The following is a 24861-nucleotide window of genomic DNA, read 5'->3' on the forward strand; positions in this document are numbered from 1 at the left end:
AGGACCCATTTGGGCATCGGCAGCCAGAGATACCAAATACTTCTGGCAGGAGGAGGATGCTGCTTATTCCGGATCGGTGTAGCTGGACGGGATTGAGGGATGAAATCGGTCACGGTTTGGGGTCTTTCTCTCCATCCCTGCTCAAGCTCCCTCCCCGGCACAGTCAGGATGGGTGTAGAGGTGGATTCCCTTTCTTATTTTTTTTTTAATATTTTTTTGCTTTTGCTGGCAGACGATGGGTGGACGAGCGAGATGGAGGAGGACAGTTCCCAGGAAGAAGACGAAGATCTGCGCAGTGGGTCAGCGAGGAAACCCAAAGGTGGCATCTCCCTGGGCTATGAGCACCACAAGAACCACTCGGGAAGGAGATCGGCTTCTTCCAGCCACAACGGGAGAAAGCCTAATACCAAGACCCCCTCAAGAATACAGCTGGGGCAGCACAAGCACGCCTGCGGCAAGTGTGGGAAAAGCTTCAGTCGTGGTTCGTCCCTCAGCCGGCATCAGAGGGTCCATCTGGAAGAGAAACCCTTCACCTGCTCCAACTGCAGGAGAAGTTTCACCTGCAGCTCCACCCTCAAGGACCATCAGAAGACCCAATGCCAAGAGAAGCCCTACAAATGTCCCAGCTGCGAGAAACGCTTCACTTCCGCAAAGTCTCTCAAAAAACATCGCCACCTCCACCTGGAGAATGGGGCGTACCGGTGCTCCGACTGCGGGAAAAAACTCACTTCCAACTCAGCTCTTATCATCCACCGGAGGATACACACCGGGGAGAGACCCTACGAGTGCCCCGACTGCGGGAAAAGCTTCATGGCCAAGAAGTCCCTCAACAAGCATCGCAAGAGCCACACGGAAGACGGGTTCTTCATCTGTCCCGACTGTGGGAAAAAACTCACTTCCAACTCGGCTCTTATCATCCACCGTCGAATACACACTGGGGAGAGACCCTACGAGTGCCCCGACTGTGGGAAAAGATTCATGGCCAGCAAATCGCTCAGCAAGCATCGCAAGACACATATGGAGGAAGGGACCTACACGTGTCCCGAGTGTGGGGAAACCTTCCCCAAAAACTCAGCCTTCGTAGTCCATCTCAGGACCCACAGGGCCCAGCCCCCCTATCCGTGCTCCGACTGCGGGGAAGCTTTCTTTGAAAGCTCATCTTTTAAGCGACACCAGAAAAAGCATTTGGTAGAGAAACCCCACCAGTGCTCCAACTGCGGGATCGCCTTCACCGTCCACTCAGCCCTCCTCCTCCACCAAAAGAGCCACATAGGACCCAGACCCTACGTCTGCTCCGACTGTGGGAAAGCTTTTCGGGAGAGCACCACCCTCCGTAGGCACCAGCGTATCCACACGGGTGAGAAACCCTACCAGTGCTCTTACTGCGAGAAGAGCTTTCGGGCCAGCTCCACCCTCATCATCCACCAAAGGATCCACACTGGGGAGAAACCTTATAAATGCACCAAATGCACCAAGTGCTTCATGTCCAGCTCTTCCCTTATGAAGCATCTGCGGACGCACCTCCGCAAGGAGCTGCTGATGGGTCCCAAACAATGACTTGGTTTGCCCAACCCCTTCGAGGTGCCTTTGGGTGCCCACCTCAATGACCATGGATGGACAGATGGATACCCCCTTCCGTGTCCCATCCATCCCAGAAATGCATTTCAGCCTAATTTTCACCCTTCCTCCAAACACACCTGATGGCAGAGGATGTTCTCGGGACCAGGTGTGCAGTGGTGGGTCGCGGCACGGTGCCAGGGGACAGCGGTGGCTGCTCAGTCCCCGATCCTGGGGTGGCTGCAGAGATGCCGATGCCACGATGGGATGGAGGGCTGCGGGGTTTGGGGAACGCTTGGCTTGGCTTGTGCATTAGGAACCTGCTGGAGGAGAACATCTAGGTCCTCCTTCAGAGGCTAAAAAGCCTCATTTTAGGTTCCCACCTCCAAAAACAGTTAAATATTTCAAGAGAAGGCCCATCCTGAAACCCAGGGGTCTCCATCCCCCCTGAGGTTTGGTCCATTTGGATCATCTGTTTTTATTGGATACAGCGTTTTCCAAACACACATTTCCTTCCCCGATTTCCCCACCTCGTGCTCACTGTCCCCCATCTGATTTTTATGCTGCCACCTTCAAAATACACCGTGAAGAATTTGGCTCGGCTGTGACAGCTTGTTTGTGGGTACCTGCTTTAAAATGAGGTGCAATAAAGTGGAACGGGGTTTCCGGGAGTGCGGGATCGTGATTTGGTCGCTTGCGGTTGGGAAAGCTGGGGGAGAGAGATGGGATGGGGAACCCCCACGGCTCCTCCACCCCCCATCTCCAGCTGGTCCTGGCGCTCTCCTGAGCCAGGACGATGCTCTTAGCTGGCAGAAAGCCGAGCTGCGTCCAAGGTTGAGCGTGCACATGGAGGACGTGAGGATGTGCCAGGGCACGTGGTCTTGGGGAGCCACCTGCACCCCAACCAGAAGCTGGAGAACCTGGGGTTGGAGAACCTGGAGCCCTGTGATCGTGGAGCTGGAGGGGACATGCCTGCGGGTGGGGTGGCCTTGGGGTCTTCCTGCACCCGGGGAGGGCTGTGATGGGTCTGAATTTCCACAGGTCCCAACATCAGGGGCATGTCGGAGTTGTGGGATGGTGGGGACAGGCTCTGGGGTTTGCCCCAGCGGCTCCTGCATCGCTGTGGGGTGGTTCTGACCCCCCCCCGCCCCTGACCAGTGCTCCCCGTGTAGGGACCAGGCACCGAGTCGGCTGTCCTTCCCTTCTCCAGGACGTCAGGAGCACCATGAGCAGGTATGTCCCATCCTTGGCATCCTCACCATGGTGGGGGGTGGTCTCCTGGAGAGGTCCAAAAGGGACCCCAGGGCAGTGGGGCATTATCCCCCTTCCCAGCCATTGACCCAGAAAATGAAATGGAGCTGCCAGGAGGAGCGATGGCAGCTCAGCAATGCCAGGAGATGACTTTGTGCCCTTCAAGACCCTGCTGACATTCACGGGGGTGCAAGCATCGGATCTGCGGCTCTCGCACCAGCCGGAGACAGTGCGGGCACAGCCGGACCATGCCCTCGGTGCTGCCTGCTCTGTCTGGCATGGAAGGATGGATGGATGGAGAAGGGGTTGGAAGCCGGCTGGCAAAGTCCCCCCACCCAGGAGAAGTGCCAAGAGCACCAGAAAGCCCTGGAGATGTTCTGCAGGGAGGACCGAACCCCGGTGTGCCGGCGCCGTGCTGAGTTGCAGGCTTGCCACGTCCACGCCGCTGTTCCCCTCCGGGAGGCTGCCGAGAAATACAAGGTGCTGCAATTTCCGTGCCGGAAAGGTGGAGGGCGAGGGGCTGCCTGGTCCTGTGGCCAGGAGGACCAGACCCTGCCAAGGTCTTGTAGCTGTGGGTGCTCGTGGGGATGGGGTGGGAGGGGTGGGGGGGCTGCGGTGGTGGTTGGGTTCAGCAAATTCGCCACCGGTGCTTCGAGAGAGGTTTGCACAGCTAAAGGGCCGGGTGATGTCATTATAGCGTGGTAATGATGTGGTGGGGGATGTAAGGTGGTCCATCAACAGTTTCAGCTACTGGTTTCTCCGGCGCTACTGGGAGGTGGAGGTGGGGGACAACACCGCGTGGGACGTGGGGGTGTCCGGGGAGACTGAAGAGGAAGGGGACGGGTCCTCCCTCCCCACCAGCAGGCTTCTGGAGGATGTGCTTGAGGAACAGCAACCAGCACAAGGTCCTGCTCTCCCACCCCATCACCCTTTCCACCCGAGCAAAGCCCAGGAGAGTGGGGGATCTACCTGGATTACAAAGGTGGAGAAGCGACCTTCTACACTGCCGCCAACCCACCCACGGCGGGGCCTTTGCTGGCACCCTGAGACCCTTCTTCAGCCTCGGCTTGTCCCAGGGAGGGAGAAACACCAAATATCTCATGGTCTGCCCAGCCATGGAGCAGGAATGAGGGCAGCCAGCTGCCCATCCCCATATCTCCAAATCCTGGGAGGGCTCAGCTCAGGGATTTTGGGGCTAGAGCGGTTCCGTGTCCCCAGAAAGGATGACAACTGGACCACTGCAAAAAATAATGATATTTTTTATCCCTATGAACCTCTTTTTGTTCTTTTTTTTTTTCCTGGGGGTGTCAATACAATTTTAATTCACCTGTACTTGGGAAAAAAACCCCACCCCATGGGTGTTTGGGAGGAATTTCTATAAATGTCCACCATCCTTCCTTTTGAAATTCCAGGGGCTTTTTATTGTTTAAAAAAAAAAAAAAAAAGGCTGCCAGGTTTTGTGTAAGTTGGGGGAGCGAAGCTGGGCAGAAAACTGGGGGAAGAAACCAAACCCAGGATGTTCTCGGCATCTGGGAACAGTCCCCAAGCTCCCTTGTTCATGTTGCCTACCCAGAGCTCCATCCTTTGGCTCCCAAAGGGAAGAGAAGCTGAGCGTGACCCCCGGGCTGAGACCCCGTTCCCTTCCCCCAACCCCCTTTAAAACACCCCATTTATGAATTTTGCAGCATTCCCAAATTCTTGTCTTATTGATTTGCATAACAACCCAACTTTTTCCACTGGGGCAGTGTGACCCCTGGGGGTGGCAGGACAGGGCTGAGACCCCCAACCCCCCTTTAAAAATCCCCATTAAGAATTTTGCAGAATTCCCCAATTTTTTTCTTATTGTTCCACAAAACAAGCCCAAATTTTTCCAGCAGGGTAGCGTGGCCGAGCGGTCTAAGGCGCTGGATTAAGGCTCCAGTCTCTTCGGGGGCGTGGGTTCGAATCCCACCGCTGCCAGGTCTCTTTTGGGCTCTGCAGGGAGCACAGCTGGAGCATGGCATGGTGTCACATCTGGAGCATGTGGGGGGGGACACACACCCCACATCTGGAGGAGCGCTCTGCCCACTTTTGGGCTTCCCCAGTACCGGGTGAGCGTGGGCATTCTGGATCCAGTGGAGAAGCTGGACTCAGCAAGACGCTTTGCACTGTGATGGGCGATTTTCATGCACACACACCGCCCCCCCCCCCAGTACCTACCCAGGGTTAGGTGTGGGTGTCCTGGAATCCCTTTGGGATAGAGATAGGCTCGCCCCTGGTTCCCCCTCCCCAGGTCTGGGTATGGCCCCCTGCCCCCCAGAGCTGGGTATCGCCACGCCAGTACCCCAGTACCCATACGCTGCTATGGGTAAAGCCCCTCAGACCCCCCCACCCCGAACCCCTTATTTTGGGTATGGGTGAGGATGGGATCTTGGGGATACGTCATCCCCAGGGATCAGAGGTCCCCAAGCTGACAAGGCAAAGGGACAGGGCACAGCCAGGATGTCCTGACACTTGAAGACCCCCCCCCCGAACCACTTCTTGTCCCTCGGGAAGCAGTCCTGAAGGGAAAACCCATGTGCCAAAGGATGAGCTGGTGGGGAAGAAGACTGGCCCAGCTGAACAGAGAGTTTTGGTTGGAACTTGGGGAGAAAAAAAAAAAAAAATAAAGAGAATTTATGACCTTTGGAAGAAGGGGCAGGCAGCTCAGGAGGACTACAGGGATGTTGTGAGGGTATGCAGGGAGGAAACAAGAAGGGCCAAAGCCCAGCTAGAACTTAATTTGGCTACTGCTGTAAAAGGCAATAAAAAAATATGTTTCTATAGATACATTAACAATAAAAGGCAGGCTAAGGAGAATCTCCATCCTTTATTGGATGCTGGGGGAACACAGTGTCAAAGACTGAGGTACTTAATGCCGCCTTTGCCTCTGTCTTTAACAGTAAGAGCAGTTGTTCTTGGGGTGCCCAGCCCCCTGAGCTGGAATACAGGGAGCAGGATGAAGCCCCCGTGGTTTAGCGGTAGACATGGCAGCATCAAGTTTGCAGTTGGAGTCGACGATCTTAAAACCAAAATGATTCTACGAGTCTATGGAAAGGCAGATGCAAAATCTGACGCCAGCTGGAATGCGAGTGTGCTTGCAGAGCAGCTGGGATGGTCCTTGGTGACCCTGGACCATGGCTGCTGGTGTTCCCAGGGTGCTGCCTTTTGACCCAAAGCCCAGCGTGGCGTAGCCATCCTCATCCTCCATCGGCCAGACCCGCGCTGCCAGGGAGCGACCACTGCATCCCGAGGATGTGCATCAGTCCCAGTCCTGGCGCAGAGGGATGTGTCGTGACAGAGGTGAGCTCTGGCAGCGTCGCCCGGGGGCCGGATCCATCCCATTGCAGGCACCTGCTGTCGGGATGGGGGTTTGGGTTGGGGGCTGGTGGTGGGAAAGGGGTTCCAAGCACCGTGGTGGACCCTGGATCCACCCTGGCGAGGCAAGCTGGTGATTCCGCAAGAGCTAAAGGCTGTTCCCAGCGTAGGGATCATGTCAGCGTGCTCTGCCCAGCACCCCACTGCATTTCCCTGCACCCCACTGCATCTCCCTCCCCAGCACCCCACTGCATTTCCCTGCACCCCACTGCATTTCCCAGCACCCCACTGCATTTCCCTGCCCAGCAGAGCCCTGCAAACCTCTGCTCCGGATCCCACGGGCAGCCCCTGGCTGGGTGCTGCAGGGACCAGGATGAGGGTGCGAGGTGCTGGGTGGGACGGGCACGGCGAAAGTTGTGGGGTGGGAAATTGGCCGGTTATGAAAGCTGCGTGCGAGCAGCAAAGGGTAGAAGGGAGCTGGGCAGCGCTCAGGGGGAGGGGCCGGTGTCCGACCCCCCCTTGGAGCACACCTGAGTTTTTGGAGCCTGAGCAAAAGGGACGCAGCGATGCTTTTGGTCCAGCCTGGGCTTTGACAGCACGCTCCCGGGAGAGGAGTTAAAGAAATCCGCTCATCTCCAGCCCGACCGGTGCAGGTAAGGGTGTCCTGCAGGCTGGGAATCGAACCAGCTACCGTCATACCTTGGGCCAAGCCTCCAGATGTTTGGGACAGGGAATCCCCATCACTTCCAGAAAATAAATTTCGTGAACAAAAGCCCAAAGCCCCACTGCCAGCCTCTCTCTTCACCCCCACGGCACACACACCCACACCACAGCAAGGCAGCGGATGAGCTTTCACCGTGTTCCCCCCCCCGCCATTATTATTATTATTTTTTTTTTTTTTTCCAGGGGTGCATCTTGCTGGTCCTCATCTCCTCTCCCATCTGCGGCCAAGGGCTGGAGAGCAGCCGGGGATGAAGGCGGCTGGTAAATCAGCACAGGCATCTCCCAAACAGCCTCAGCACAGCCGGAACTGTCGTCCCCCCCGCCTCCCCCTTGGCTTTTTCCTGTGCCTCCGCACAGCAACCCGGCCAGCAACGCGGAGCGGCCTCCTTTGCTGCGGGCAGAGCATCCCGGGGACCCTCGGTAGAGCTGGGGGACGACGACACGGGACCGGGGGTCCAGCCACCCGCAGCATCGCTCGCCCCAAGGAGAGGATAAAGAGTCGCTCGAGGGGCTGCGAGATTTTGGGAGGGGGGGGGAGAGCGCATCGCAATCGAGAAGCGGTGGGAAAAAAAAATTCCCCCAACCCCCGGGGGGGAGACTGTCGGCTCCCTCTGACGGCGGCGTGTCTGCCTACCTCGCCCCCACCCCAAAACAGGGCTTTCCAGCCCCAAATCAGCCTCTGGATGGAAGAAGGGGGAGAGATGGTGATGCCTGGTCCCACGGGGAGAGAGGAGCTGGGCGGCCTCGGGCGCATTCGTGCAGGTGAGAAATCGGGGCGCGGGAGAGGAGCCACCAGGCATCGCCTTCGTTTCACCCTGCCAACGGGCGAGGACCGTGCCGGTGGGGTGGTCCTTTGGAAATCATCCCTCCGCGGTCAACCTCCATCCCACGACTCCTCGCCGGTCCCTGGAAACAGCCGCCGATGTGTCGGGTCCCATCCCAGGGCAAAACCATAACTCAATCTCCATCTAACCCTGCAGGAGACGGGATGCGGAGGGAGGATGAAGGATGCCGTGGGGAGCAGGGGTGTCCCGATGGAGCCAAAGCGGATGAAACGGTGGTAAAATCCGAAGGGAATAACCGTGGGAGAGCTTGTGAGAGCAACTGGGGGATGGAGGGATGCCCGGGGATGGAGCGGAAGGACGAATTCACCCGTGGCAAGGGGTATCAGCAACTCTTTGCAGAAGAAAGTCTCTACGAATGTTCCCACTGCAAGAAATGCTTCCAGGACAGGTCAGAGCTCATTTGCCACCAGAGGTTGCACAGGGGAGGAAAGACTTTCAAATGCCAGGAGTGTGGAAAGGAGTTTGGGAAGAGCTCAGACCTTAGTTCCCATCAGAAAAGCCACATGGCGGAGAAGCCCTACCAGTGCTCGACGTGCGAGAAGTTCTTCAAGGACAGGTCCACCCTCATTAGGCACGAGAGAGTGCACACGGGAGAGAAGCCCTACAAGTGCCACGAGTGCGGGAAGAGGTTCACCCGCAGCTCGGACATCATCGTCCATCAGCGGACGCACACGGGGGAGAAACCCTTCGAGTGCTCCGAGTGTGGGAAGAGGTTCAGCCAACGGTCCAACCTCTTCACCCATCAGATCGTCCACACTGGGGAGAAACCCTTCACCTGCCACGAGTGCGGGAAAAACTTTGCCCGCAGATCGGAGCTCACCATCCATCAGCGAACGCACACCGAGGAGAAGCCCTACCAGTGCTCCCAGTGTGAAAAATCCTTCCGGGGGAGGTACGGACTCTTCAGGCACGAGAGGTTGCACACGGGGGAGAAACCCTACGAGTGCTCTGAGTGTGGGAAGAGCTTTGGCCAGAGCGGGGACCTTATCACCCACCAGCGCTTCCACACGGGAGAGAAGCCCTACCACTGCTCCGAGTGCGGGAAGTTCTTCTGCAATAAATCCAGCCTCGTTAAACACCAGAAATGGCATCTGGGGGAGAAGCCCTACAAGTGCCACGAGTGCGGGAAGAGCTTCGGGCAGAGCTCGGACCTCATCGCCCACCAACGGACCCACACCGGGGAGAAGCCCTACCCCTGCACCGAGTGCGGGAAGAGGTTCACCAGGAAATCCAGCCTCATCGTCCATCAGAGGGGACACAGAGGACGGAGAACTGGAGAACGCTCAAAATGCGGGAAGAACTCAGAGGAAGACTCTGGCGCCCATGGTCCCAGCAGTGTGGGCATGGGAGAAGGCTCGTCCCCGTGCTCCGAGTGTGCAAAGCCCTTCGAGGAGGCATCAAGCCTCCTTGACCGGCAGACGTGACGCAGAGGAGAAAAAAAACACCTCCCAAGTGCCTGGAAGAGGAAGAAATGGCTTGGCTTGGCTTGGCACCAAGATCATGCAAGACGAGAAGAAACGAGAGCAGCGTGGGACATCCTCCTGTGTGAGATTTAACCTTTTTTTTGGGGGGGGGGGGGCAGTATTGGAGACTACTCAGGGGCAGAAAAAGAGTTAAACACTACAGCATGGGTTCCTCAGTGATGGAAAAAGGCTAATTCCTCCTAATTCCTCACATTATCGCATAGATCGTTTAATAGTCTTCGCTTTGCTCCTCCAGCAGCTTCATCCAGACTCTTTGCTCCCTGGTGAGACCCCTTCTACCACCCTATTCCCTCTTTTTTTTCAACATCTTGCTGTTCTATTTTTTTAAGGTTAGCTGAGACATGGGCTCTGCTCCTGTCCAAGTGTCCGTCGCACGTCCAGCCTCGATGCGTCAAACCTCGACTTAAAAAAAAGTTGATTGTTCCTAAGGAGATTTTTATTTTCATATTAGATATTTGATAAAAATATATGGAAATTTTATATTGCTAGAGGAATATTAGAGGAATGAGCATTTTCCCTCCAGGAGGTGTAGATGTTTTTAACAGTGGAGAAAAATCAAAAGATCTCCACTGTGGATGTTGGGGAGTGGACAAAGCATCCGCTCTACCCGATTGAAGGGAAACCCGCGAGATTTCAGTGAAAGGAACACGATGTGAAAGGATCAGTGTCCCAAAAGGAAGCCGTCGGAGGTAACTTAACATCAAATGTTCAATAAATAACCCGTTTCTTTCCTTCGCTGGCACGCTCTGGGTCATCACTGCTGCTCGCGCCGTGGCTGGGGCTGAATGTGCCGCCACCAAGAGAAACACCGGTGGGAGCTCTGTACTGGGGCTGTTGGGTTTTACTGGGAGGACGCGGCAGTCTGGGGACGCGCGTCTCCGCTCTCGCCATTTCGGGCATCCTCCGTGCCCGCCTCGCTCTGCCTCTCTTACCATCACGCTGGGGCCAAACTGGTCCCAGTACGTCCTCCGTACTGGTGCTACGGCTGGAGCGTCTGCGGCCAGATTCAACGTCTGGCGGCGCGACGCTGCTCTGTGGCTGATGGGAACGGTCTGAAACTTCCCTGCCCGTGCCCAAAATTAGGGGACCCTCACCTACATCCCCATACCCGCGGTGCAGGATGGTTCCCCCAGACCCGGGTGGGCATCCAGCGCCTCCAGCACCACCAGTCCTGCTGGTATGGAAGGACCACGCTGGGGGGGGGACACACACGAGCCGGGAGGGCAGCCCATGGTGGGGGGAACATCTGGGGTTGAGATGGAGCCCGGCGCTCCTCCAGCAGAACCAGGCTGGTGGCCCCACGGTGGGCTTGGAGGATTTGGGGGGGGGGGGGAGGGTCCTGAGCGATGTCCCCACCCAGCAGCGCGTCACAGCGAGGGGATGGGGTGGACCCCCCCCCACCCCCAGATGGTCAGAGGGTCACCAAGGAGGGATGCCGAGGTCCCGCTAAGGCCACGTGTGGCCCCTGAGCTGCGTGGCAGGGGGTGAAGGGTGGTGATGGGGTGGGCTGGGGGGGGGGGGAGGGTCACCAACCCCTCTAAAAAACTGCCCCGCCCCAATGACCCCGCGGGTCCACACTGGGAGAAGCGAGGGGTTGCAATGAGCTGGGATGGGGACCCAGGTGTGCGGGGGGGGGGGGGGGAATGCAACCATTTGAGGGGGGACCCAGGCATCCTTGGGGGGAGAACCCAGGCATTTGGGGGGGGACCCAGGCATCCGGGGGGGGGACCCAGGCATTCAGGGGGGGACCCAGACATTCGGGGGGGGGGACCCAGGCACTCAAGGGGGGACCCAGCCGTCCGGGGGGGAGACCCAGGCGTCCGGGGGGGGCCACGACCCAGGCATTTGGGGGGGGGGGACCCCAGGCATTCGGGGGGGACCCAGGCACTCGAGGGGGTACCCAGGCGTCCGGGGGGGGGGGACCCAGGCATTTGGGGGGGACCCAGGCGTCCGGGGGGGGACCCAGGCATTCAGGGGGGACCCAGGCATTTGGGGGGGACCCAGGCATCGGGGGGGGCCACGACCCCGGGCACTCGTGGGCGGACCGAGGCGTGCCGTGGGGGGGCCGGAGGCGCGCGGGGCCCCGCAGACAGGAAGGGGCGGGAGCAGCGCGGGGCCGCCGGGACGGAACCGGGGACGGAGCCGGGGACGGGGCCGGGGGGCCGCAGGTACCGGGGGGGGGGGGGGGGATCCCGGCATAGAGTTGGGAGAAGTTGCCCTTGCAAAAAAAAAAAAAAAAAAAAAAAATTAAACCCTTCCCAGGGTGGTTTTAAATTTTTTTTTTTTTTTTGGGGGGGGGGGGGTCTAGCTTTTATGGGGAAGGCGAAAGGGGGGGGGGGCGTCAGTGTTTGCAACCACTCCGGGCGGGGGGGGTGTGTGTGTGTGTGTGATGGACCCCCACACTTCACCAAGAGAACAAAAAAATGAAAATAAAACCATCGTGTGGGTGGTGAGGCCCCCCCAGATTAGTGTGTGTGTGTGTTTCTCTGTCCCTGGAGATGTTCAACCCTCGCCCGGACACGGCTCTGAGCAAAGCGAAGGTGTCGGCTCTGCCTTGAGCGTGGCGGGGGGACGGTCCGGAGGTGCCCTCCGAGTCAAACTATTCCCAGATTTCCCGCTGCTGTGATAAATCCACCCCTTAATTGTCCCAAATGCTATTTCTGCGGTGGGTACAGTGACGTGGAGAGTTATAACGCAGCAGCGTCTCATGCGTGAGAAAGATTGATTGTGCCTTTTATTTTCTCTCCCCCCCCTGAGAGAAATGTTTTTTTTTCCCCAAGGGCAGTAGGCGAGGGGATGGAGCGATGGGAAGGCGAACCCCGAGCAAAGGAGGAGCCGGAGGCCCCGCGAGACCCTCCCAGAGGTGAGAGCTGCACCCCAGGGTCCCATCCAAGAGGTGCTTTATCTTTTCCCCTTTCTGCCACGCCATCTTTCTGATCATTAAGTGATATTATTACTTACTTCTAACCCAGCAGGACATGGGACGGAGAGTGAGAATGAGAAGAGTCTCCAGCAGGAACGCCCTGAAATGAGCAGCTCATTGTCCGTAAACTCAGAAGGAAATTTTTCTGGGAGTTTTCAGCAGAGAAAATTGGGTGTAAATGCCCACGGGCTGCAAGGATACCCAGGGAAGGACGCAAGCACCTTTGTGCATCACGAAGGAAACTGCAAAGTCCTGAAGGAATCCACCGCCCCGTACAGAGCCGCCGCCCGAGAAAAGAAATACATATGCACCGAGTGCGGGAAAAGGTTCAGGCAGAGCTCAAACCTCATTGTGCACCGAAGGACACACACCGGAGAAAAGCCGTACAAATGCTGCGGGTGCGAGAAGTTCTTCAGTGACAGATCGAACCTTGCGAAGCATCAGCGGCTGCACACCGAGAAAAAGCCCCTGAGGTGCCGCGAGTGCAAGAAAAACTCTGGGAATGACCTGGATTTCCTCGAGCACCAGCAAACGCAGGTGGGGGACAGAGCGTTTAGATGCTGCCAGTGTGGGAAAAGGCTCGGGCAGAGCGGGAAGCTCGCTCTGCACCAGGAATTGCACGCGAGGGAAAAAGTCTACAAGTGCCCCAGGTGCGAGAAACGGTTCAAAGACCCGTCCACGCTCATCAGGCACGAGACGCTGCACACGGGCGAGAAGCCCTACAAGTGTCACGAGTGCGAGAAGAGATTCACCCGCAAATCGGACCTTACGGTCCATCAGAGAATCCACACTGGGGAGAAACCCTTCGCTTGCTCCGAGTGCGGGAAAACCTTCAACCACCGGTCGAACCTTTTTACCCATCAGAGGAGGCACACAGGCGAGAAGCCTTTCCCCTGCCAAGAGTGTGGGAAAAACTTTGGCCACAGGGCAGATCTAGTTGTCCACCTAAGGACCCACAGCGGCGAAAAGCCCTACCACTGCTCCGAGTGCGGGAAATACTTCAAGGGTCGTTCCACGCTCATCAGACACGAGAGGTTGCACACGGGGGAGAGACCCTATCAGTGTCCTGAGTGCGGGAAAAGCTTTGGGCTGAGCGGGGACCTTGTTGCCCACCAGCGTTTCCATACAGGGGAAAAACCCTACAAGTGCCCCGAGTGCGGGAAGGTCTTCAGCAACAGCTCCAGCCTCATTAGGCATCAACGACAGCACGCGGGAGAGAAGCCCTACAAGTGCCACGAGTGTGGGAAGAGCTTCGGGCAGAGCACGGACCTCATCGCGCATCAGCGAACCCACACCGGGGAGAAGCCCTACCTGTGCCTGGCATGCGGGAAGAGGTTCGGTAGGAAATCCAACCTTATGGTGCACCAGCGAGTGCACGGCGCGGACGGGCTCCGCAAACGCCGGCAGCGTGGGAAAAGCTTCGCGGAGAACACGGCTCTTTCACTCCGTCATGACATCTTGATGGAGGACAACGCTGCCCCGTGCTCAGCCCCGCTGAGCATCAGCAGTGACGTGGAGGAGAAAAAACATTGAATTCCTGGGGAAAAAAAAGAGACAGGATGGAGAAAAAGCTCAAGACCTTCCTCACTTTAGAAGAAAAAGCACAGAAGAAACAGCCACTGGCGTATAGAAAGTGCAGGATCTTTGTGTTCCACATTGGAGTCAGTGGGGGCGGGAGGGGGAGGGAAATACCTGTATATATGTTTTAGAGTAAAACATGAACCTATTTACTAAATAACGTGTCTTTTTGCAAGCACATGGAATGGGCTTGGCATTTGCTGCGTGGCTCCCGTGCATCCCTCTTTAGATGGGCCTTTCCATCACAGAAACGTGGTCCCCAGGCACCTCCTTTGCCTTCTTTCCCCGTCCTTGCATCACCTCTGAGCTGAGCCTCTGCTCTTGTCACCATCAGCCAGCGACCATCCCATCTTTATCTCACCACAGTCCTCGGGGAAGTGGGGTCGAATGCATTGTCTGGATGACCCACGCATCCAGCAGGAATAATTCCCCTCCTGTGGGTTGAGATCCTGTGGTGCTCTGTAGAACTGTGCAATGGACATCCAGGGTATGTTAAATTGTTCTGACACCTCTCACGAGCCTCCTGCACCATGTCTGCCTCCATCTCCATCCTCCAGATGTGGCCCAAGGTCTGCGGGATGGTTGTTGACACAGAAGTGTAGATTGTCCAGTGACACCCCCTTGGCTGCGGGCTCCAGCCTGTCCCTTTGCCCATTGTACACAGTCTGGGGACATCAGTGGCCTCGGAGCGACACCGTTGGTGTGGCACTGCCAATGCTCCTGCCGTTAACGGTATCTTCTTTACATCTAGGAGGGCTGCGGCTAGACTGCCCCCTCTTGCTTTGGGCTAGGTGACCCATCGCTAGATGGGATGGTCCCATCACATTGTCAGCTGGTACCCAAGAGATGGGGGGATCCCTACTGGGAAGGTGCCTGGGCTTGCCAAAGACACCTTTAAGGTCTAGGGTAGCTACAGTGGCAAATAAAAGTAGCCACAAACCTGAATTTGGCCAAGAAACACTAGTGATGTTCTCACTTCTCTATCCAAATCCTAGATAAATGTTTCCTGGACCATCTATCCATTCACGTACATTCAGAAACTGTGTGACACGACCCTCGCCACCACGACCACCAGTAACAGCCAGGACATTATTAACACAACTCCAATCCAACCATGCGGAGAGCAGCATGGAGGAAACCACCCACCATCTTTTTACATTAAAGCAGCACTGTGGTACCACAATTATGGTTTAGATACTCAATTTTGGCTGTCAATGATATATTGACTGGCCCAATGGACCATCTGGGGTCTAAACACCTCCAAGATTGGTGCTGATTTAAGGTCAGAAAGTTATAGGACGGCTACGTCAAAGTAAAAGGTGGAAACCACCACCGTTTCCATGGTGTTCCTGCAGATCTTTGCTGTGGTGGCCACCATGGGCAGCTGTAAGTCTTTGGAGGAAAGGGGGAGATAAGGAGATATGAGGGAATGGGAGGGAGGTGCAACTACAGAAAGAGGAGGAGAGGGAAGAGGAAGACGAAGCCAAAGAGCCGAGCTCTTCGTGGAGTACCTGGAGCACCCCAATGGCTGTGGACCTTCTCTCATGCTAGGTCCTGGAAGCCTGGTAAGGGACTTGCAGGTCACCTTCATCCCTGTGAGCCTGTGAGTAGCACAGCAAAGCCAAGCAGATGCTGGCTTTTCTGGAAACAAAGGCAGAAACTGGACAAAGAGACCAGTTTCCCCCAGTTGTTGTCAGGCTTTAGTTGGAGTTTCCTGCACCAAGGCTTGTTTTGCCTCCGCTAACCAGACCTGAGCAGCCTTCAAGATCAACCCTAGCTCAGGAGCAAGAGAACCCCACCCTTCTCCCTCAGAAAAACCCCCTCAACTCCCCCAAAACCTGTTGGGAAAGTGTGATTTCCCCAATGTTTGCTTTCCTCCAGGATGCAGAGCTGGAAGGGAAGAGGACCGGCCCCAGGCCAGTTCCTGGATGCTCGGCTTCACCAAGATCTCACTGTTTTCTCTTGGGTTATTAACAGGCAGCTCCCATCCCCTGGTCACCAACAGCTTTATGAAGCTCTTTGCAATTTTCCCCTCTTTTCTTTTTAACAGCAGTAACTTCTCCCTGCCATGCAGCAGCAAATAAAAATTTAATATATAGCAGAAAAATACAAGGAAAACATGACATTCCTTGGGAACAGAGGGCCTTTTTTTAATTGAGGTTACATACATACAAGGGGGAGGGAAGGATGTGGAGGGGAAGACAGATTTCTACAGTATCTTTGGGGTGCTGATGGGTACCCAGCCTGGAAAATGTCAAAGGATTTAAGGAAGGGCTTTACAGACAGACGATGGGATGACGGACAGCCTGAAACAGCAGACAGTTTGACTGGGGAGCGATGGGAGTGAGTGGATGGTGGACCAACACATCAAGCCCTTTGAGCAAACTCAGTAATAACAGGAAATAATTAGCAAAAAAAAAGAAAAAAAGTTATTGACTGATCGGCCTACTTTAGATCATTTGCACGGGGTGGGGTTTTTTCCCCCACTTTCGCAGTCTTTAAAACTGAAGACTTTTACCTAGAAGCGCTGATTTTTTTTCTCTTTCACAAACAATGTCTCAACTCTTCCCCAAACCCCTTCTCTGCTCTGAGCACTTACAAAGCCGTTTCTCCCCGGTGTTATCTCTGGTGTTCAATGGGATTTGACCCCTCCTTGAAACCCTCTGCACACTGGGAGCACTGGAGCGAGTCCTTCCCCACCGTCATCCCAAAATGCGAGTTGGGCTGGAAGCTTCTCCCACATTTCTGGCACTTGCAAAGCCCTCTGTGCACCCGCTGATGCACGATGAGGTTGGATCTCCGGCTGAAGCTCTTCCCACAGACCGGGCAGGGGTAGGGCTTCTCCCCGGTGTGGGTCCGCTGGTGGGCGATGAGGTCCGAGCTCTGCCCGAAGCTCTTCTCGCACTCATGGCACTTGTAGGGTTTCTCGCCGGCGTGCAGCCGCTGATGCCGCACGAGGCTGGATCTGTTGCTGAAGAACTTTCTGCACTGGGAGCACTGGTAGGGCTTCTCGCCCGTATGGAAACGCTGATGTGCGATGAGGTCCCCGCTCTGCCCGAAGCTTTTCCCGCACTCGCTGCATTCGTACGGCTTGATCCCCGTGTGCAGCCTCTCGTGCCTGAAGAGGGTTGACCTCCCCCTGAAGAACTTCTCGCACTCGGAGCAGTGGTAGGGCTTCTCCCCGGTGTGGGTCCGCTGGTGGACAATAAGCTCTGAGCTTTGCCCGAATCGCTTCCCGCACTCTTCACACTTATACGGCTTCTCCCCCGTGTGCATCCTCTGGTGTCGGAAAAGATTTGAGCGGTGGCTGAAGCTCTTCCCGCACTCGGGGCACTCGAAGGGTTTCTCCCCCGTGTGCGTCCGCTGATGGACGATGATGTCCGAGCTGCGGGTGAACCTCTTCCCGCACTCGTGGCACTTGTAGGGCTTCTCTCCCGTGTGCACTGTCTCGTGCCTGATGAGGGTGGACCTGTCCTTGAAGCACTTCTCACACGTCGAGCACTGGTAGAGCTTCTCCTCCACGTGGATCCTCTGGTGGAGGTTGAGCTCCGAGCTCTGCCCGAACTCCTCCCCGCACTCGTAGCACTTGTAGCGACGCTCTCCCACGTGCCGCCGCTGATGCTGGAGGAACTTGGCTCTTTCCCTGAAGCGTTTCCCACACTTGGGACACTGGTAGAGTTCTTCTCCTATGTGTGCCTTCTCGTGGACGAGAAGCCTCGACTGGTGAATGAAGCTTTTCCCACACTGCTGGCATTTGAAAGGTTTTTCTCCTACGTGGACCCTCTTGTGCCTGATGAGCAGCGACCTGTCCGGGAAGCGCTTCTGGCACTTGGGGCACTCGTAGAGCTTTTCTCCCGTGTGAGTCTTCTGGTGGACGATGAGGTTCGAGCTCTGCCTGAAGCACTTCCCGCACTCGTGGCATTTGTAAGGTTTCTCTCCAGTATGGATCCGCCGGTGCACGATAAGGTTGGAGCTCTGTCCGAAGCTCCTTCCACACTCGTTGCACATGTACTTCTTCTCTCTGGCGGCAGTTCTGTACTGGGCTTTGGATTCTTTGAGGACCTTTTGGTTTCCTCCGTGACGGATGAGTTTATCCCCTTCCGGCCCCGTTTCGCTCTCAGGGGCTGCCTCCTGCCCAGGGCTCTCCAAAACGTTTCCTTCCCGTTTTGCTGCTGCGACTCCGTGCCCTCCCCCTCGCTCAGCCCTTTCTCGCGTCAGGTCTGGCTCTTCCTCCGTTCTTCTGGTGGCGCATCCTGCTGCGGGTCGCAAACAAGAGCAACGTCTTTATTTCTTGAAGGGAAACCACGTCACGGTGGGGGATGGTGGATGAAAGCACAGGCGAGGCGAGAGCAGAACCCCTTCGCCCTCAACCCCAGTCGCTCGAGGGAGGGTGAAAGCAGGGAGGGAGGGGTGCAGGGGTGGGTGCAGGGGGCTCGGGTGGTCCTTCCACGGGCATAAGCTCCTCACCTGCAAGAGGGTCTCCCGGGATCTCCCCTTCTTTCCCCCGCTGGGGATCGGGGTCCGGCAGCTCTTCAGCTCGCTCCATCCAAGGTGGTTTCGGGAAAGGGAACCCCTGCTCCAAGGGCTGAAACCAGCAGAGACCCCCCCCAAGCCCCCCAGGGTGTCACCCGCAGGGGCTGCGCTGGCAGCAAGCACCCAGCAAGCCTCAGCCTCGCACCTAGGCACGGCGGGCAGATCCCCCCGTCGTCCCTGGTACTGACCCCCCCGTCCCCCAGTACTGTCCCCTCGTATTGTTCCCACTGTCCCTCGGTACTGACCCCCAGTACTGACCCCACCGTCCCCCAGTACTGACCCCCGGTACTGACCCCACTGTCCCCCAGTACTGACCCTACCATCCGCCACTGCTGCTCCCCAGTACTGACCCCACTGTCCCCTAACGTTGCCCCCTTGGTACTGACCCCACTGCCCCCCAGTACTGCCCCCCAGTACTGACCCCCAGTACTGACCCCTGCTACTGACCCCACCATCCGCCAGTGCTGCTCCCCAATACTGACCCCACCGTCCCCCAGTACTGACCCCACTGCTCCCCAGTGCTGCCCCCCAATACTGACCCCACTGTCCCCCAGTGCTGCTTCCCAGTACTGACCCCCAGTACTGCCCCCCCGTCCCCCAGTGCTGCTCCCCAGTACTGCCCCCGCTGTCCCCCAGTGCTGCTCCCCAATACTGACCCCACCGTCCCCCAGTACTGACCCCCCCGTCCCCCAGTGCTGCTCCCCAGTACTGCCCCCACTGTCCCCCAGTACTGATCCCCATTACTGCCCCCCCGTCCCCCAGTGCTGCTCCCCAGTACTGACCCCACTGTCCCCTAATGCTGCCCCCTTGGTACTGACCCCACTGCCCCCCAGTACTGACCCCACTGTCCCCCAGTGCTGCCCCCCAATACTGACCCCACTGTCCCCCAGTGCTGCTTCCCAGTACTGATCCCCATTACTGCCCCCCCGTCCCCCAGTGCTGCTCCCCAGTACTGACCCCACTGTCCCCTAATGCTGCCCCCTTGGTACTGACCCCACTGCCCCCCAGTACTGACCCCACCGTCCCCCAGTACTGACCCCACTGTCCCCCAGTGCTGCCCCCCAATACTGACCCCACTGTCCCCCAGTGCTGCTTCCCAGTACTGACCCCCAGTACTGCCCCCGCTGTCCCCCAGTGCTGCTCCCCAATACTGACCCCACCGTCCCCCAGTACTGACCCCCCCGTCCCCCAGTGCTGCCCCCCAGTACTGCCCCCACTGTCCCCCAGTACTGCCCCCCAGTACTCCCCCCCCGTCCCCCAGTGCTGCCCCCCAGTACTGCCCCCACTGTCCCCCAGTGCTGATCCCCAGTACTCCCCCCCCCCCGTCCCCCAGTACTGACCCCCAGTACTGCCCCCCCCGTCCCCCGGCGCTGCCCCCGGCCGCCCCTTCAGGGTCCCGGTGCCCCCCCCGCCCCCCCCCCGGTGCTACTCCCGCCTTCCTCCCACGTCCCCCCCCCCCCCCGACCGTCCCTCCGCGTCCCCCCCGCCCTACCCCCGGTGCTATTCCCATCCTACCCCCGGTCGCCCCCCCCCCCCTTCCACAACCCCCCCCTTCCCCTCGCCTTCTCCTACCTGCAGCGGCCCCCCCCGGCCCTGCCCGCATTCCCCCCCCCCCCCCCCGCTGCTCCCGCCCCTTCCTGCACACCGGCCCCGGCCGCGGAGGATGCGCGGAGGGAAAACCCGGGAGGGGGGGGGGGGCACGACCTCAAGTTAGGGATGGGGGGGGTATTGGCAGCCGGGGAAGAAGGCCACCACCAGCCCCGGATGGGATTCGGAGCCTTTTAATTGTAATTTTTATTTTTTTATTTTTTTTTTCCTTCTCGTTAATATTCTCCGGAAGGGATTTGGTGGTTGAGCAGCAGCCGGGCTCGGGGGGGGAGCGGTGGGAAGGCGGATTTGTGCCCTTCGCTGTTTCTTCCCACCCGGTCCTCGGGCGAGGACAGAAGTTACCGCCTGAGCGGGGCTGGTGGTCGCCCGACTTCTGGGGTCCAATCGTACCGGGTGCGGTGGGTCGGTCCTGTATAATTTGGGACTCGCCGGGGTCACCTCGGCTCGGCTTCGTGGCGTGGGTGGCTGCCAGAGGCACGCCGGCACCCCACGGGAGGCGGGAGCCGGTGAGATTTAAAAGCGTTAGAAGTCACTACGAACAGAATCGGGGAATAATTTAGGCTGGATGGGACTGTGGGGTGTCTGTAATCCTGCCTGGAGTGCTGCAGCCCCATTCTCAGCATCCACGGGGTTCACTGCACCGCAGAGCCCCAAACTGGACCCAGCGCCCAGACGTGGTCTCACCAGTGCCATGAAAATCCTTTCGTCTCACTGAACGGTAGGGTTAAACATCTGAAGGTGTTCAGGGATGCAAGAAACAACAGACACCTGCAGAAAGGCAGGGATCTTTACTGGAGGAAATAACCTTCTTTTGTGCTTTCTGGGAATTTTTTTCAGGGGGGGGATATAGAGGAAAATAACAGCCATCAGGTGCAAACCCAAACGTTCCCCAAGGTCTTTCTTCTTGCCCTTGGACAGCATGTCCATCCTCCCACCTGACCCATAGCAAGTGCCTCTCCTTTAACCCTCACGAAGCAGCTCCCAGCATCTGGACTTACTGGGACGGCTCTTTCCCACCCCAGACTGGGGAGAGGCTGGGGCTATGTCTGCTAGGGAGGTCCCCACCATCCCCTTATCCTGGTTTGGACGGCTCCACAAAGGTCTTTCCAGGATGTTTCTGATGTAACGAGAGCTAATCCACCCTAAGGAGCGCAGGCATGAGCCTGCCTGCGCTATTTGCCCCTGCATCACCCTGCGCCTCGGTCCACGGCGAGGGTGCTGCCTGTCCGAGGCTTCCAGCACCCAAACAACACGAAACGCGGCTCGTTCCACCTCAGCAGCCCCCAAGGCACGCGCGGGCTGTGGGTTGTGGCTTCTTGTTTTGTTTCCCCGCTTTTGGTTCCTTCACCCAAAACCTGGGTCCCTACCGGCATCGCTTGGAGGGGTTCAGACACGGGAGGAGACGCACCAGCTGGCCGAACGTCATGAGGAACATGACGAGGACCACCGAAGAGCTGGTGTTCTAGGGACAAACTGGCCTATTTCAGTACAAGATCCATGCAGGCTGTACAAAGCCCAGTGCCCTCGGCGAGCCCAACCACCCTCCACACACCAATTAGCGTTTCCTCCCTGACCCACCCTCTGAAATATTTAATAGTCCCGCTTGCACGCAGACCAGCTCACTTTTGGTGGGAGTTTCATTTTCACTGCATGACTTTTCCCAGCTTTTGTAGGTGCAAACACACCTACAACGTGTGCATTCAACAGACGTTTAAACGCAAAGCACGCGCTCTCAGATGTTCTATACACCCACATCCCACGCGCAACTTCTGATCTTTAACAAGGCAGGAGCTCACACTGAATGACCTTCCACAGCCGGAGCACCGATTTCTCTCCTCCGTGAGTTTTCTGGTGCACGGAAAGGTGCGAGCTCTGCCCAAAGCTCTTCCCGCACTTGCCACACGTGTACGGCTTCTCCCCTGTGTGCACGCGCTGGTGTTGAATCAGCTTGGATCGCACGCCGAAGCGTTTCCCACACTCCAAGCACCGGTAGGGCTTTTCTCCCGTATGGGTTCGCTGGTGGACTTTGAGATCCGAGCTCTGTATGAAGCTTTTCCCGCAGTCGAGGCATCGATACGGTCTCTCTCCGGTGTGTTGCCGCTGGTGTTTCACGAGGTTTGACCTTTTGCTGAAGTGCTTCCCGCACTCGCGGCACGGGTAGGGCTTTTCTCCCGTGTGGGTTCTCTGGTGGGCGGTCAACGTCGAGCTCCGCGTGAAGCTTTTCCCACACTCGAGGCACTTGTACCTTCTCTCGCCGGTGTGCACCTTCCGGTGCGTCATGAGGCTGGAGCTCCTGTTGAAGCATCTCCTGCACTCGGGGCACTGGTAGGGTTTTTCTCCTGTGTGGGTTCGCTGGTGGACAACGAGGTCCGAGCTCCGCGTGAAGCTTCTCCCGCACTCGAGGCACTTGAAAGGTTTCTCTCCCGCGTCGTCTCTCGGGGGTGTAATTAAGTCCCTGCTCCGGCCGCCCTCTTGTCCAGGCTCGGTGTGGGTGTGCTGCCTTTCTGCAGGGTCCTCCTGGGTTGGGTTTTCTCTGAGATCAGCGTTGCCTCTTCCGCAAACCGTCCCGCTGTCTATTTTCCATCTTAACCCTGGTTGTGACACAGAGAGAAGCCAGACGGGTTATTTCTCAGGCCAGGTAGAAATAACATCAAGGGGAAGGGGTAGAAAAAGCTGATTAACCAGGCAGGAAAACTGGCTGGGGGTGCAGCACCCTGCTTCCCCAGGGATGGAAGAAGGGGAAATCAAGGGAGAGGAAATTTATTCTTATTTCCAAGCCAAGATCACTGGAGCTGTATCTCCTCATAGGACCTGTCACCCTTTGGCTAAAATCCTGGTGTGGGTTTGATAGGATATAATAGCGTGCGCTGATGTAGGTGCTCAGGAGCACAGGCACCCCATCCTCACCTGCGTGTCTGCTGCTCAGGGCTTCTTTTTTCTCCATTTCTTGAAGACCAGGGCTCCAGCGCTCTCCTCGCTCTTGCATCTGGGTGAGCAAGTCTACCTTGGCTGTGGGAAGACCTGTTCCGAAGGGTGAAATCAGGAGATAACGGCATGAGGGACTTGCGAATTGTAGAGTATTTGGAAAGTTAAAGAAATTTGAACTTCCTGGGGGACGCAGGGTAGGAAGGATGGTGGTACGGTCATCCAGACCACCAGGTGCCTGGGTGAACATATGTCCTCCACCCAAGCCCCGCAGAGGGCAAACATCGGCCCAAACCCAATCACTGGGATGGAGCTAGTCCAGGAAAAGGGAAAAGATCCCTGCGGGGAAGACAGATATTTCCATCCACTGGAAAATGACACAGAAGAGAAGAAAAAAGGGCTTTTCCTCTGTGTTCCTCCTCGGTCTGTCTCCCAGGAGGAGCACCACGGAGGTGGTCTGTCTTACTGCAGAGCTCAAACCATCTGAAAATTGAGAGCATCTGCAACAGAAAGGGCCACGAGCCAAAGCTTCAGGAGCTCTCGGCTCCAGCACCGAAGGGACAGAACTCCTTACCCAGAGACATCACGGCCTCGTAGTTCTCCAGCATGACGTCCAGGTAGAGAGTCCTCTGCACCGGCTCCAGCAGAGCCCACTGCTCCTTGGTGAAATACACGGCCACCTCCTCGAAGGTCACAGGCTCCTGCGGCAGCAGCGAGAGACCTTCAGTACCTGGGGCCGGAGCCGCAGCCTCACGGTACAAGAGGGAGAAGAACAAAAAAAGACCCCAGAGGTCCTGGGATGAAGAAGCAGGGATGCTCAAGCCCATCCCAAGCAACCAAGGAGAGCGTGGGGCATCGGGGAAGAAAAACAAGGACCTCCCAGGAAAAGACCAAAATTCGTGGACCTGAAAATAAACCTCTGAGCAGGACCCGTGGACAAATACCAAAGGGAAATCATCAACCTCCCTGTGCCCGCCTGGACGGGAGGGGGTGAAGGTGGCTTTTCTCAGGGCTGTGTCTTGCCCAGCAGCCTGTGCTGGGGCAGAGCATCAAGTGAGGTTTTGCACCCGTAAATAAGTGTTTCTTTTCCCCGAAAAGGGCTGATTTTCTTGTGTACGACCATTGCCGCTGAAGGAACGAGCAAACCCCCAACCAGACCCTGAGGAATCATCCACCTGAGCCAGTTCCACTGTGTCCATCTCTTGGGGTTGTTTTTTTTTGCGTTTCAGGATATTTGTCTATTCTGGAGTAAAACGCGGTAGCGCCTCAGTCCTAGGAAACAAAAAGAGGAGAAAAAGAAAGGAAAGAGAAGGAAGTTCGTTCGTAAAACTCAGAGCTTCGTTGTGATTTTGGGACGTCTCGGAGGAGCCCAGCAGTGTCCCTGCAGCCCTACAACAGCTGGGAGCTTGTGGGGGGAATGGGGAGAGAAGGGGATGAGATGGGCTGGGGGGTCGGGGGGGGGTCGGGGGTCATCCCAGCTGTGCCCTCTCACCTTGGGGACCTCAGAGCCCGGGGGAGGACGTGTCCCCAGGGTCCCATCCTCACGCACGGGGAGCCCGGACACAACAGAAGGGGTGCGGGGGGAGGGGGGGCTGTACCCATAGCAGGGTATGGGTGTCGGGGGAGGGGGGGGGACATACCCAGACCTGGGGAGGGGGACCAGGAGCCCGAGGGAGGGGTCGGCGACTCCGTACCCAGCCCCGGGGGGGTCCCGGAGGAGCAGGGGAGGGGGGGGGGAGGCGGTAGGAGGAGGGCCCGTACCCCTCCCCGGGTCGGGGCAGCGGGGGGGGGTCCCGTACCCAGCCCGGAGCATCCTCCCCTCCCACCCCCCCCCCGGTACCTGCAGCGTCCCCCGGAGCGGCTCCGACCCCGGCCCCGCTCGGTCCCCGCAGCCCCGGCCCCTTCCTGCGCCGCCCCCGCCCCTTCCCGTGCCCGCACCCCCTCCCCGGTCCCAGCGGCATCCCACCCCCCCGGGCACCCGCAGCGGGCGGTGTTGCGAAATGTCGGTCTAAAAGAGCCCCGGGGCGCGAAATTCCTTCCACGTTCGGGAATTCCTTCTCCTTCTCCCTCTCCTTCCTTCTCCTTCTCCTTCTTTCTC

The 24861-nt window shown here is 57.6% G+C and overlaps 2 protein-coding genes and 1 non-coding gene across 9 annotated transcripts; 2 read left to right on the forward strand and 1 right to left on the reverse strand.

The window, feature by feature from the left end:
• Positions 1–4685: 4685 nt before the first annotated feature.
• On the forward strand, positions 4686–4767 carry TRNAL-AAG (transfer RNA leucine (anticodon AAG)). The gene has a single exon. It is a non-coding gene; the product is annotated as a tRNA-Leu (tRNA).
• A 1426-nt stretch (positions 4768–6193) lies between these two features.
• Positions 6194–13796, forward strand: LOC142026233 (uncharacterized). 5 transcript variants are annotated; one of them, XM_075019147.1, is made up of 4 exons: positions 6194–7629; positions 7848–8953; positions 9046–9047; positions 12809–13796. In XM_075019147.1, exons 1-4 carry the CDS (start codon positions 7116–7118, stop codon positions 13650–13652), a joined length of 2466 nt encoding a protein of 821 aa, XP_074875248.1. In that variant the 5' UTR covers positions 6194–7115; the 3' UTR covers positions 13653–13796. The 5 variants fall into 5 exon arrangements, with proteins under 5 accessions (XP_074875248.1, XP_074875244.1, XP_074875246.1 ...); XM_075019143.1 differs by lacking the exons at positions 6194–7629; positions 7848–8953; positions 9046–9047 and adding exons at positions 11296–11364; positions 11956–12059 and having other exon boundaries at positions 12169–13796; XM_075019145.1 differs by lacking the exons at positions 6194–7629; positions 7848–8953; positions 9046–9047 and adding exons at positions 11305–11364; positions 11956–12059 and having other exon boundaries at positions 12172–13796.
• Positions 13797–15776: 1980 nt separating this feature from the next.
• Positions 15777–23923, reverse strand: LOC142026221 (uncharacterized). 3 transcript variants are annotated; one of them, XM_075019123.1, is made up of 4 exons: positions 23338–23923; positions 22746–22859; positions 21663–22429; positions 15777–17708 (listed from the first exon to the last, which is right to left on the reverse strand). In XM_075019123.1, the coding sequence occupies exons 1-4, from the start codon at positions 23588–23590 to the stop codon at positions 16317–16319; spliced, it is 2526 nt and encodes an 841-aa protein (XP_074875224.1). In that variant the 5' UTR covers positions 23591–23923; the 3' UTR covers positions 15777–16316. The 3 variants fall into 3 exon arrangements, with proteins under 3 accessions (XP_074875224.1, XP_074875223.1, XP_074875221.1); XM_075019122.1 differs by lacking the exons at positions 21663–22429; positions 22746–22859; positions 23338–23923 and adding exons at positions 18165–18282; positions 19803–20118 and having other exon boundaries at positions 15777–17950; XM_075019120.1 differs by lacking the exons at positions 21663–22429; positions 22746–22859; positions 23338–23923 and adding exons at positions 18165–18282; positions 19803–20118 and having other exon boundaries at positions 15777–17953.
• Positions 23924–24861: the final 938 nt, after the last annotated feature.

The sequence above is a fragment of the Buteo buteo genome, chromosome 32 (assembly GCF_964188355.1).
Source record: "Buteo buteo chromosome 32, bButBut1.hap1.1, whole genome shotgun sequence".
Classification (NCBI taxonomy): Eukaryota; Metazoa; Chordata; class Aves; order Accipitriformes; family Accipitridae; genus Buteo; species Buteo buteo.

Bases quoted from the DNA above. Each gene is read 5' to 3' on its own strand.
- LOC142026221 (XM_075019123.1), bottom strand. From the start codon at position 23,590: ATGGGCTTGAGCATCCCTGCTTCTTCATCCCAGGACCTCTGGGGTCTT. The intron at 22,860-23,337 runs GTAAGGAGTTCT...CCTTCGGAACAG, and splicing joins CGAGGCCGTGATGTCTCTGG to GTCTTCCCACAGCCAAGGTA. The intron at 22,430-22,745 runs GTGAGGATGGGG...TGTCACAACCAG, and splicing joins CCTGAGCAGCAGACACGCAG to GGTTAAGATGGAAAATAGAC.
- LOC142026233 (XM_075019147.1), top strand. From the start codon at position 7,116: ATGAAGGCGGCTGGTAAATCAGCACAGGCATCTCCCAAACAGCCTCAG. The intron at 7,630-7,847 runs GTGAGAAATCGG...CTAACCCTGCAG, and splicing joins CCTCGGGCGCATTCGTGCAG to GAGACGGGATGCGGAGGGAG.